This window comes from Panthera leo, chromosome E1 (genome assembly GCF_018350215.1).
Source record: "Panthera leo isolate Ple1 chromosome E1, P.leo_Ple1_pat1.1, whole genome shotgun sequence".
In the NCBI taxonomy this organism is placed as follows: Eukaryota; Metazoa; Chordata; class Mammalia; order Carnivora; family Felidae; genus Panthera; species Panthera leo.
Genome location: NC_056692.1, coordinates 60029069 through 60041338, shown reverse-complemented (window position 1 = coordinate 60041338; position 12270 = coordinate 60029069). Strand labels below are relative to the sequence as shown.

The 12270-nt window shown below is 56.4% G+C and overlaps 1 protein-coding gene across 1 annotated transcript in view; it reads left to right on the top strand.

The window, feature by feature from the left end:
* NPLOC4 (NPL4 homolog, ubiquitin recognition factor) overlaps positions 1 to 12270 on the top strand; it is a 59635-nt gene that overhangs the window by 28464 nt on the left and 18901 nt on the right. Inside the window, exons 10-12 of the mRNA XM_042914654.1 lie at positions 349 to 420; positions 792 to 918; positions 4804 to 4964. Of these exons, the coding sequence (XP_042770588.1) occupies positions 349 to 420; positions 792 to 918; positions 4804 to 4964 (360 nt within the window). The remainder of the gene's footprint in view (positions 1 to 348; positions 421 to 791; positions 919 to 4803; positions 4965 to 12270) is intronic.

The window sequence follows — 12270 nt, the reverse complement described above, 5'->3', positions numbered from 1 at the left end:
ATTGTGTGCCTTCCTGGTTGGAGTGTAAGCGTTCTGTTAATCTTGTTCTTGCCGGCGGTCTCCCCCCACACCCGGCGCGGGGCCGGGTACCGAGTCGGTGCCACGGGGCTTCTAACGATAGGTGAGCCCTGCTCGCTCACCGTCACCTCCAGCCCAGCGGTACCAGGGGAGTGTGGCCGTTTGCGACTGAGTGGAGTTTGGAAGTCATGGTAGCTGAGTTGAGGAGCTGGCTCGTGAGAGAGTCTCTTACTGAGAACATTGTTCTTAAGTCCTCCGGGCGGAGGCCAGAAAACATTCGCCACCCGTTTTCAAGAAGAGGCTCGGAAGATACTTTCCTTTTTCCTGCAGGTTGGCTGGATATTTACAGACCTGGTCTCAGAAGACACCCGGAAGGGTACAGTGCGATACAGTCGGAATAAGGTGAGGTGGGGTGGGAGCCCGCAGCTCGGTCGCGAGCCCGCGGGGCGGCCACGCACAGCTCATCCTGGCTTCTAGGCCAAATGATTTTCCACACAGTGGGGAACATCGATAAATTACGGATGGGTCTGTCGATGTGTCTTCTAGAGCAAAACCCCTGGCCTTCCCCCACCAGTGCTCTCGGGAGGTGAGCCTGTAGGGCGGATGCTTGACGCTTCTGGCCTTCATAGTTATTTGCGGTGGGAAAGGAGCCCGTGACAGCTAGGGACTGGAGGTGTTGACGTCGTGTAGCAGTTGACAGAGTTGGGTTCTTAATGTTTTCTAAAGAAGAAATAGAGGCCGTGCAACTCCATGTGCCGTTTCTCTTTTCTTAGGACACCTATTTCCTGAGTTCGGAAGAATGCATCACGGCAGGAGACTTCCAAAACAAGCATCCCAACATATGTCGACTCTCTCCAGATGGACATTTTGGATCCAAGTTCGTTACCGCGGTGGCTACAGGTGTGTGTTTTGTTCTTCTTTTGGTGGCTTTTCATTCTCAACTTAGTTACTACTGTGCCCGTGAGATGCAGATTCCTCTTTTTGTTTTGTGGTGGAAATCTAGAACTTACCTGCATCGCCCGCAGAGCCACTGAAACTGGGGCCTCCGCGTGGCTCTTCCCTCATCTGCTCCTGTTCCAAGGTCAGTTCACTTGGTTCTGGGTCTCTGCTCCGGGCTGCCTTTGCCCCTTCCAGGAACCAAGAGTGACTCTGGCCGTGCAGGAGAAGACTTACTGTTTGTTATTTATTTTTGACGTCGTGAATAGGAGTCATTCAAGATACCATTTCCGTGCACGTGTGTTTGTGTGTGTGAGATGTTATATGTGTCCTATTCCGTGCTATGTGTGTCACAAGTAGATAGTGACCAGGAAAATTGGGGCCCCATAAAAAAGTGCCACCACATCTCCCATAACATCCTTGACGGACGCTGTCGTAGGAAGAGCCAGCCATAGGACCGTGCAGTTTAAAACGAGTAGGAACTTTTGGGGCGCCTGGGTGGCTCAGTCGGTTAAGCGTCCGACTTCAGCCAGGTCACGATCTCGCGGTCCGTGAGTTCGAGCCCCGCGTCGGGCTCTGGGCTGACGGCTCGGAGCCCGGAGCCTGTTTCCGATTCTGTGTCTCCCTCTCTCTCTGCCCCTCCCCCGTTCTTGCTCTGTCTCTCTCTGTCCCAAAAATAAAAAAACAAAAACGTTGAAAAAAAAAATTAAAAAAAAACAACCAACAAACGAGTAGGAACTTTAAACTTGGAGAACCAACTCCTGCAGACGTGATCTGTTGGGTCACTTTGGTCCAGCCTAACCCGGACCCCGTGAAGACCTGGTTTCTGCTCTCACGGTCTGTTCGCGGTGGCCATCCTTCCCCTAGTCTCGTAGGAAGAAGCACCCTCAGGTCACGCCAGTGTGCAAATAGCCGAGCCCGTAAGCAACTAGATCCCCTGCTAATCCAAGTTGAGGCTGCTACGCCGTCACGGGAACCGTGATGAAAAACACTGCCTGAGTTCTTAAGATGCATCAGCTTGAGGTCCGTTGGGATCGGTAGTCACCTTTTTGAAACGAGTGTCCTTTTGACGAGTGAGAGGCAATGGCGGCAGCTTTCACGTGCTAGTGTGAATCAGTTGAGTTGGATTTATTTTCCTGACCTGTTGTTGGGCCAGGTACTTAAGGGAGTGGATGAGAGCGTCGAGTGGGGTTACAGTAAACGGTTCCCCGGCGTGGGGTCCTTCCAGGAAGGCGGCTTGGCCACGGGCCGTCACGGTGGGTGCCGAGCCGGAGGAGAGCAGCTCAGACTGGACGCCCAGCAGGGGAGCCGGGGCAGGGCGGGGGGCAGGGGGGCCGTCCGAAGCGTCGCGCATCGTCCCGCTCCCCGTGGAAATAAAGCGCGCCGTCCCCCTGCATCAGTGGTTCCTCAGCCGGGGCGTGTCGCTGCCCTGTGGCGCTGTTAGGGCCGCACTCCCCACGCCGCACGCCCGAGGCCCCGGCGGGATGGGAAGGAGCGGGCCCGTGTGTCTGCGGCCGTCTCCCAGGAGACTGTCTGCTGCATCCCGGCTTTATGGTGCCTCTGCGGGCCCCGTGCCCGCAGCCGCCCCTCGAGCTGCTGCTGAAGCTCTGAGCTCCCCCCTGCCCCTCCCCGCCAAGAGCAACTGGAGCTCCAGACGTTTGGAGGGAGGGAGTACGATCACGTGTGGGGTTTGCTCCTGTGAACACGAAGGGTCCGCTGGAAGGAGAAGGCTTCGTTGAGCCCGAGTTGAAGCTCTCTGCTCTAATGCTAGCTTCTGTGTGTCTTGGAGGGCTGGCCGCCCACACCTCGGGGCCGTGACAGTCCCTTCCCGAGGCCAGGGCCCAGGCGCAGAGTTCTTCCGCCACGGGCCCTCTCCCCCTGCGCGCGGGTTCCCTTGGCAGGTTGACTAGGGAGGGGAGTGAGAGAGCTCGTCCCACAATCCCCTCAGCTCAGCCGGGATCAGGCCTCCCGCGGGCCTAGAGAGACCCGCCAGAGCTCGGCGTCTCGCTCCTCCGCGTGGAAACGAGCGTGCGGGTCTTCTCATCGAATCTACCTTTGGAGGCCGTCCATGTGGATGAATACTGCTTTGTTTTAAATGGCCTTCCATTTTACAAATCCTGTTTTCTGTTTTCCGCCGGTCCTCAAAGGCCAGGTTTTTTTTCCAACGACCCATCCTGTTTTAATGATCCAGCCAAAAGCCAGGGTGGGTTTACAACGCCCGAAGTAAAATGATAGCCAGAGGCACCCACTGAGGGCAGCCTCTCCACACTCCTTCCCCCCCCCCCCCGTCCCCTCTGCTCCTTCTAAGCCAGCGCGCTCCTCTTTGGTGCGAGGGTGGTGTGCCTGACCCCGAGCGCACCGGAGGGTGAAGGGCTTTGCATCTGCCGCCTCGACCTCAGGGAGCGGTCGTGGCCACCTCTCCCCAGGATGTGCGTCAGGGCCGGAGAGATGCTAGGCTTGCTTGCCGGTGGGCCCCTGGAGCCCGTTCACCTCTGCTTGGGAAGCCGGCTGCTGCCGTCCTCTGGTGTGCAAAGTGGAACACAGCAGGGCCCCGGCTTGTCCTCTCCAGGCTGGTTCTGCCCCTGTCCTTCACACTTTCTGATTTGTCTGGTCATCAGGTCTGGTTTCTGATAAATGTTTGAAAGCCAGATGGAAAAACATTTCTGTTCCCCGATGAGGAACTTAACTTTGTTTTTGTCAGAGAGACTGAAGTAGAGATATTGAGAATTTTTTGTTTTTTAAAAATTTTCCAAAGCTGCCGACGATAATGGACATTAGAGTTGTCAGAACGTCACCCGATTACGGAGGCGCGTGTATTTGTGGCGGTGGAAGTCGGCCGAGTGCACGGCCTGGTCTTCCCTCGGCCAGAGGCTCGGGGCCCGCCTTTGACGTGGTGCCCGTCCTTCTCTCCGGGGTCTCCTCTCAGCCAGGTTGCCGCTCGGTTCCACGTCGCTGGATGGTTCCCTCCCGGTGGCTTTTGCACTATCCTTGTCCCTAATTTTAAGACTTGCTGGAGGTTTTATGAAGCGATGATGGAGAGAGGCATGGGGAGAGGCACGCAGGGCCGCACATGGCACAGTGAAGCCAGCGGCCCGGGCTGAGGCCCCCTGCGTGCTGGCCCTGGCTCTGTGGCAGCGTCCTCGCCTCCCGAGCGTGGCGCTGGAGGACAGTGCGTGGCCGTGCGGGCGTCTGTAGGGTAGAGACCACGGTACAGACGCTGTGTTGTCTTCACCGCTTGTCCCGTCCGTCTCCATCCCCCTCCGCTCACTCAAGAACGCAAGCGTGCTGGAGGCAGGGCTCTGGTGTTCCTGACAGCTCAGAGCCCCGGTACTGGGTGACAGCACACATATTCTGGGGTGGGATTGGAGGATTTTTTTTTTTTAATGTTTGTTTATTTTGGAAGGAGAGAGAGACCGAGCGTGAGTGGGGGAGGGGCAGAGAGAGAGAGAAAGAGAGAGAGACAGAATCTGAAGTGGGCTCCAGGCTCTGAGCCGTCAGCACAGAGCCCGATGCGGGGCTCAAACTCACGAGCCGTGAGATCATGACCTGAGCCGGTCAGACGCCTAGGCACCCCAGGATCGGAGAACGTTTCCCAGTCCTGTTTTCTGATTCTGAGAGAGTGTGTCCTTGGTGGGAACCGCTTGAACAGCCGCGCGGCGTCTTCGTGCCCTGTGTCCGCCGCCGTGCGCCCCGGCCACTCGTAAAGTTGCGGTGGCACGTTTTTGAATTCTTACCCGAGACAGACTCTTCGGAGTTGATTTGCTCTGTTGGTCCGGAGTGAAGAGTGACAGATACGGACTGGGTTCGAATCTCCCTCGTGGATGCTCATCGAAGGACTCTCTCTTGCAGGTGGTCCCGACAACCAGGTCCACTTTGAAGGGTACCAGGTGTCCAATCAGTGCATGGCGCTGGTCCGTGACGAGTGTCTGCTGCCGTGCAAAGACGCCCCTGAGCTCGGCTACGCCAAGGAGTCCAGCAGCGAGCAGTACGTGCCTGACGTGTTTTATAAGGTAAAAACGCCACGGTACCCAAGGAATCGTGCGGCGTGGCGTGGGCGCGGACCCGTGTTGGACTCCGCGGTCCCCTCAGCCGCTTCTCCTCTGAGCTTGTTTAGGACCCACCTCGCGGGTAACAGCGCCCCGTGGCGTCTTCAGGGCTTGGTATTCAGCTGCTCGGGCTTCTAACCGAAAGGAGACGTCACATTCACGGGGCTGGGTTCTCTGACGCCAGATCAAAGCCCTGCAGCACAGAGACCGTGTCTGTTTCTCAAGACACGACGACGGGATACATCGCCAGGAGTCAAGAGTGGAGCTGTGTGCTCAGTAATTAGGCCCTCCTCGGGGCGCCGGCATTTGAGTTAACGAGTTGGACAAAGGATCGTCTGCTTAGAAATCCTTTTCCTTGTGAAAGCTATAAAAGCTGTTTTTATCGAGAAATGTCCTGTTGAACATGTAGGAGTCAGGTGCTTCCCTATGGGAAGCTGGAGACCCCATTTTCCTTCTCTACTCGGCACTCGTTCTCGGGTCCCGTCGGGTGGACTTGGGTCCCGTCTGCCCCATCCTGCCGCCTGGAGGGCTCCTTGAGTCGTGTCTCTCGGCGCGGGGCGGCCTTGCCGCGTCTGAGGGCGCTGTCTTCACTTGGAAGGGTGTCTTCACGGTAGAAAGAATTCTGGGTTGACCGGTCGGCTCCACCGTCCCCTGCCTCGGGGTGTTTCTCGCAGGAAGCCCCCGTGCCCCTCGTGGGCTCCTCCATTCACAGTGTGACTTTCCTGCTGACTGCCTTTCCGTTCTTGTCTTATCGCTGGTTTTTAGCAGCTTGACTTTGATGTGCTCGGGTAGTCTTCCTCGTGTCCTGCGTTTGGCGGTGGTTGAGCTTCTCGGGTCTGCGAGTTGTGTCAATTTTTGGCCATCGTGTTTGTTTTACGTTGCTGCCGTGACGGGTGTTTGCGGACGTGGCGGCCACGAGACCCGGCTCAGGCGTTGCCTCGTAGTCCGGTGCTCAGGGGTCTAGGGTCTGTCCGGGCCACGGCAGGGTCGGTCGGGGCTCTGATGTTCTCCGTGGCGTGAGGCGTCGGCAGCACCGAGTGTCCCGGCCCCGGCCCGGCGGCAGGTCACGGCAGGGCCGTCCGCTGCTCTTCCCTGGAGGCCCGCAGGAGTGTGCCCTCCCGGCCTGCCCGGCTAGTCCAAGGTCATCTCCCGATTTTAAGGTCAGTTGATTAGTAACCTTCATCACACCTGCAGAATCCGTTGCCACGTGAGGGGACAGATCCACGGGTGTGCGTCCTCCTCCCATTCATGGTCCTGGGGAGGAGGCTGGGAAGTATCCCAGAACCATTTCTAGAATTCCGTAGAATTCTGCACATGCCAGCCGTTCAGTACCTTTTTCTTTTTTGGTTTGGGATTTTGTTGTTGTTGTTTTTGATCGCTCAGGGACTCCAGTCACACGTGTATTTGGCTGCCTGAAGTCCCACAGCTTACCGATGCCCCGTTTGTCGTATTTCAGTCTGTTTTCTTTCTGTGCCTCATTTTGAGGAGTCTGCGTTGCTGTTTCTGGCGGCCTGTTCGTCCTGGCTTGTGTGACGTCTGGTCTGCTGCCACTCCCATCTAGCAAACCGTCTGTCCGGGGCGTGATCGCTGCGGTTTCCTCTGGTGTGTGTGTGTGTGTGTGTGTGTGTGTGTGTGTGTTTCCCACGCCTCCACCTGCCTGCACGCGTGGGATGCAGTTATAATGAGTATTTTGATGTCCCGATCTGTTAAATCTGTCTGTCACTTCTGGATCAGTTTTGATTGACTTTTTTTTCCCCTAATTATGGGTCGTAATCATGGCGTCTTAAGGTCCTCGTGTCCAACATTTGTATCATCTGTGGGTTTGCAGCTGTTGTCTTTTTTTGGTGTAATGTCTGTCTTTTCTCTTCACACGTTTGGTAAGTTTCCGCCGTGTGCTGGTCATCGCATATGAAAAAGCCAAAGACCCCGGAGGACGTTTTTCCCTGGAGACCGCCCCCCCTCTGTCCAGCGGGGCCACGACGCAGCACCCAGATGCACCAGAGCGGTACTTAGGGGTCAGGTCTGACCGACGTTTATGGAAGACTGTCCGCTGCGGGTTCTTGCCTTTTCATAGAGTGCAGTCCAGAGTTCCCGCTCTGTAAGATGACGCCTGCTTCGGGTGTTTGTCCCCTCGGCCCCGAATGACTGGGAGGTTCAGTCTCCTCCTGAAACAGGTTTCAGCTTGGTTGCTGCGTCGTGCAGTGTAAGCACGTGGAGACTCCACCCCACACGCTTCAAAACTTGTATTATCTCGACCGGGAGAATGGCTGTGTGTTTGAAACCCCCGGGTCTCCAATGTGGTCACCCCGGCCCTGTGCAAAGCCCGTCTACCAGGTTCTCTGTGTGCGGCCCCGGCCCGCTGCCAGTGAGCTGAAATCCCAGCCCTTCATGCTCTCGGGAGTGGGGGAGCCTTGTGGCACTCATCACTGCGTCCGCGTGTTCACTGCCCTGCTGTGCGGCCTCCAGGCCCCTCCTGCCCTCAGAGCAGCCCTCTTCAGAGGTCTCGCACGTTCAGTGCCAGGCCACCGCAGTCAAGCAGACGGTGCCGTAACACGAGTCAAATGCATGTTTTGGTTTCCCAGCGCGTGCTGAAGTTCTGGGTACGCTGCAGTCTGTTCAGCGTGCCGTGCCGTCGTGTCTAAAAAACAGCGTCTTTTAAAACTTTAATTGAAAAATACTTCATTGGGGCATCTGGGTGGCCCAGTTGGCTGAACATCTGACTTTGGCTCAGGTCATGAACTCACAGTTTGTGAGTCCGAGCCCCACGTCGGGCTCGCTGCTGTCATCGCAGAGCCCGTTGGGATCCTCTGTCCCCCCTCTCTCTGCACTTCCCCTGCTCATGTGTGCGCCCGCGCGCTCTCTCTCTCTCTCTCTCTCTCTCTCTCTCTCTCAAAAATAAATAAACATAAAAAAAAACCCATATTTTATTACCCAAAAACGCTAACCATCATCTGAGCTTTCGGCAGGTCGTAATCTTTTTGCCTTGACCTGGGGGCTGCCAACCGGTTAGGGTGGGGGCTGCCGAAAGCCCGGGTGGCTGTGGCAAATTGTTGCCAGACGACAGCCGGGAAGTTTGCTGCAGGCTCGTTCCCTCGCCGATGGCTCCTCTGCAGCAGGCGACGCTGTCTGACAGCGGTGCACCCCCAGGAGAGGTTTCGGAGCCACAGGCCGTCCTCTCAGACCCCGCCGCCCCCTCGTGCACGAGTTTACGTGACAGCAGAGATCACTGGGCACGGGTCACCACGACAAATGTGGTCGTAACGAGAAGCACCAAACAGGACACAGACACAAAGTACACAAAGGGTGTGGGCCATGGCGCCGGTGGACTTGTGTGACGGCAGGGTGGCCACAAACCCCGGTTTCTAAAATCTCGCGGCATTTGTAAAGCACAGTAAGACGAAGTGGGGTGGCTGTTCCGTGAGATCGCACAGGGGCTGTGACCTGCCCTCTAGGTGCGTGGCCTCCGTGCGTCTCAGGGCTGAACCGGGACGGCGGGGGGGGGGGGGGGGGGGGGGGGTGGCGTGCGCTCCAGGGCCTCCAGTGTCCAGTCTGTAGCTGTGGCACTGCCACGTGCCCTCCCCGGCACGCCCCTGGGTCTGCGTGCGCTGGACACCCTGAGGACAGCCCCCCGCTCAGTCCCCTGTCCCCTCGCCACCGCGTGCCCACAGCTCTCTAACAGCTTCTCAAGTGCAGCTTTAACGGTCTGTGTTCTCAAGCTGTTCGTGGGGGCCGTTTGGCACATTGTGTGGGTGTCTCTGGGTCCCGGCAGCTGGCGGGGTGCCAAGGCGTGGATCTGAGAGGGGGCGGGATTCGGGGCTCTCCTTTCCTACCTGAGAACTGTGCTTCCCGTGGGCCGTGGCTTTCTGAGAGCTGCAGGCGTCTCCTCCACTCCCCACCTCGGCCGCTGGGTTAGGTTTCGTTCCGATTGTGGTCGTCACCCTCCCCTTTCTGGTTGGAGAGAGGAGGCTCAGAGGCTCGCGCGGCCACAGGTGGAGGGGCACGGGCGGGGGCTGCCGGGACCGCAGAGTCTGGGCGCCAGCACGCTGCCCGCGCGGGAGCCTGTCATCCCTGGGGACACTCGAGACCTGTGACGCTCCTAGCACGTGGAGTTCTAGAATGGATAAAGGGAGCTGCCTGCTGAGCCGGATGCCCTGCGTGAAGCCTGGCGGAAGGGCTTCCCTCGCTTCGCTGTCTGTGCAGAGTCCTCGTTGTGCACAGAGTTTTGGAGGGGCTTCCCTTTCCGGAGGTTTTCGCTGCCCGGAGTGCGTGTTCTGGAGTGATTTGCTGGGAGAGGCCTGGAGGCAGCACTTGCGGAACTGGAACTCGTTCCAGTGCTTGTAGGCTCTGTGACGCCTTTGACATCCTTTTCTTAATGAGCAGGTGTCCACGTGGAGAGAGGTTTTCGGTTTTTTTGTTTTCAAAGATTTATTCTTTTTTTAATGGTTATTCATCTTTGAGACAGAGCGAGAGGGTGAGTGCCCTCGAGTGGGGGAGGGGCAGAGAGGGAGGGAGACAGAGGATGTGAAGCGGGCTCCCTACTGTCAGCAGCAAGCCTGGTGGGAGGCTCCAGCTCACGGACCGTCGGATCGTGACCTGAGCCAAAGTCGGACGCCCAACCGACTGAGCCAACCAGGCGCCCCTCAAGTCTAAATTTTGTTTTAATTTTTCAGTGTTCATTTATTTACTTTTGAGAGAGAGCGAGAGGGAGCACGAGCAGGGGAGGGGCAGAGAGAGAGGGAGACACAGAATCCGAAGCAGGTTCCAGGCTCTCAGCTGTCAGCACAGAGCCTGACGTGGGACTTGAACTCACAGGCCGCGAGATCCTGACCTGAGCCGAAGTCGGACGCTCAACTGACTGAGCCACCCAGGTGCCCCTCAAGTCTAAATTTTTAAACCATTTTTGACAGATGTAATTCACATGTAGTACAATCACCGATTCACCCATTGAAAGCGCACGGTTGGCTGGTGTGTAGCATATTCACGGGGTCGTGTGGCCAGCACCACCACCTAATTTAGAACCTTTGTCCCCTAGACAGAAACCCACAGAGCCCGAGCCTCCCGTCCTAAGACTCCTGGTAGTCGTTCTTTGCTTCCTGTGTGGGTTTGCTTGATGGAATCGCACACGCGGGATCTGTTGTGATGTGTCCTTCACCGCTTCCCATACGTCTTTAGGTCCAGCTGTGTCTGTGGGGTGTGGTCCTCAGTCTGCCGTATCAGCACACCAGGCGGCCCGGTGGGGGCGGCGGGGCCGGCGGGGCCTTGACCTGGAGAGGGACTTTTGAAACTGGAAACAACCCCACTTGTAACAAAGAATTTACTTCCTCACCAAGCAGAAGGAACTAGAGGCTGAACACCCCCTGGATTGCTTCATCTGTGCGTGTGTGTCCGTGTTACTGGGTGGTGGGAGCGCTCCCGGGCGTGGGGAAGGGACAGGGCAGAGGGGCAGACGACTCGCCCGTGCTCTGGCTCCCGGCACCTCCTGGCTCCGTTCTTTCTGCTCCTGAGTCCACACGGCTGCTGCCACTGCAGGGGCGGCACTCTGGGGTCCTGGCTGGACAAATGGGGTCCTGGCCGGATACACGGGGTTCTGGCTAGAAACCTGGGGTCCCGGCTGGACATGCTGGGCAACCGGCAGGGCGTGTGTCGTAGGGGACAGGCACGCTTTCCTTGTTGGCCGCGTGTCTGGAAATGCCTGCGAGTGAAGGACCGTGGCTTTTGCCGCCCCTGCTCCTTCCAGACTGGTGCCGTTGAGGGAGAGTAAGGCTTTCCTGTGACGGCTCGCTCGGACGCCTCTCAGGTCTGGGGCAGTAATGGAGCTAATGGGGAGGGGTGCTCCCATCGGTCTTCCAGGGGGGTGGTTCCTAGTCCCTTGTTTAGGGCTTCTCCACCCCTCCCCCTGCCCCAACTCCCTCATGGTGTTTAATAAAAACCAAAACCATGAGGCTTGACAGCACAGACCTGGCCCTCAGGTCCTGTTTCTGTAGCAGGTACTTCACTCGTCAAATCACACCCTGCCAGGAGCCCATGTGAGAGTTAAGTTATCCCCGCCCCCCACCCCCAAAGTTCCTACCTTACGAGATGCATTTGTGATGCAGTGTTTTGTAATGCAAAACCAGTATTTTGACTCATTTTTAGCACTTGAGACCTAAGGTCCTGCTGGCTGCCATTCTGAACAGCTGGACAGTGACTTCATCTGACCCTTTGTAGGAAAGCTGTGGGTCTGCGGGGATGAATCCGGTGTCCTCTTTCACGAGCTCAGTGTCTCCCATCCGAGGCCCCTCACCCAGGCTCTCGGCCTCCTTTAGCAATAGTGTGGGCCCCTGGCTCCACCCCAGCACATGCTCAGGAAGCCCTCACGTGCATAATATGAATGAAAACGTCACTTCAGATGAATCAAACTGCCATCTGTTTTTCTTTTCAAAGGTTTTAAAATGAAACATCAAATAGATATGAGGATTATTACTTTTTAAGTTGGCCAACCAATACTTTTTTTTTTAACTTTGTTTTTGGGAGAGAGAGAGAGAGCGAGCGCGCGCGTGTGTGGGAGTTGGGGAGGAGCAGAGGGAGAGGGAGACACAGAATCCCAAGCAGGCACCAGGCTCCGAGCTGTCAGCACAGAGCCCAATGCGGGCTTGAACCCATGAACCGTGAGAACATGACCTGAGCCGAAGTTGGACGCTTAACCTACTGAGCCACCCAGGCACCTCCCCCTACACTGTGTCTTTTTACCTTTCTTTTTTTAACTTTTTTTTTTTTAATGTTTATTTATTTTTGAGACAGAGAGAGACAGAGCATGAATGGGGGAGGGGCAGAGAGACAGGGAGACACAGAATCAGAAGCAGGCTCCAGGCTCTGAGCTGTTAGCACAGAGCCTGATGTGGGGCTTGAACTCACGGTCCGCAACATCATGACCTGAGCCGAAGTCGGACGCTTAATCGACTGAGCCGCCCAAGGTGCCCCTGTGTCTTTTTAAAATTACATTTTTAGGATTACATTAGCCTATATTTGGGCCAAAAAAAATTAGGTTTTCAAACTGTTTGAAATTGGTAAATGTGTGTTTGGCAGCTTTGCTGTGTGTTATTCGTTCCTTGAATTTATTTTATTTTATTTTTTATTTATTGATTGTTTAACTTACATCCAAGTTAGCATATGGTGCAACAATGATTTCAGGAGTAGGTCTCTTAATGCCCCTTCCCCATTTAACCCATCCCCCCACCCACAACCCCTCCAGCAACCCTCTGTTCTCTATACTTAAGAGTCTCTTATGTTT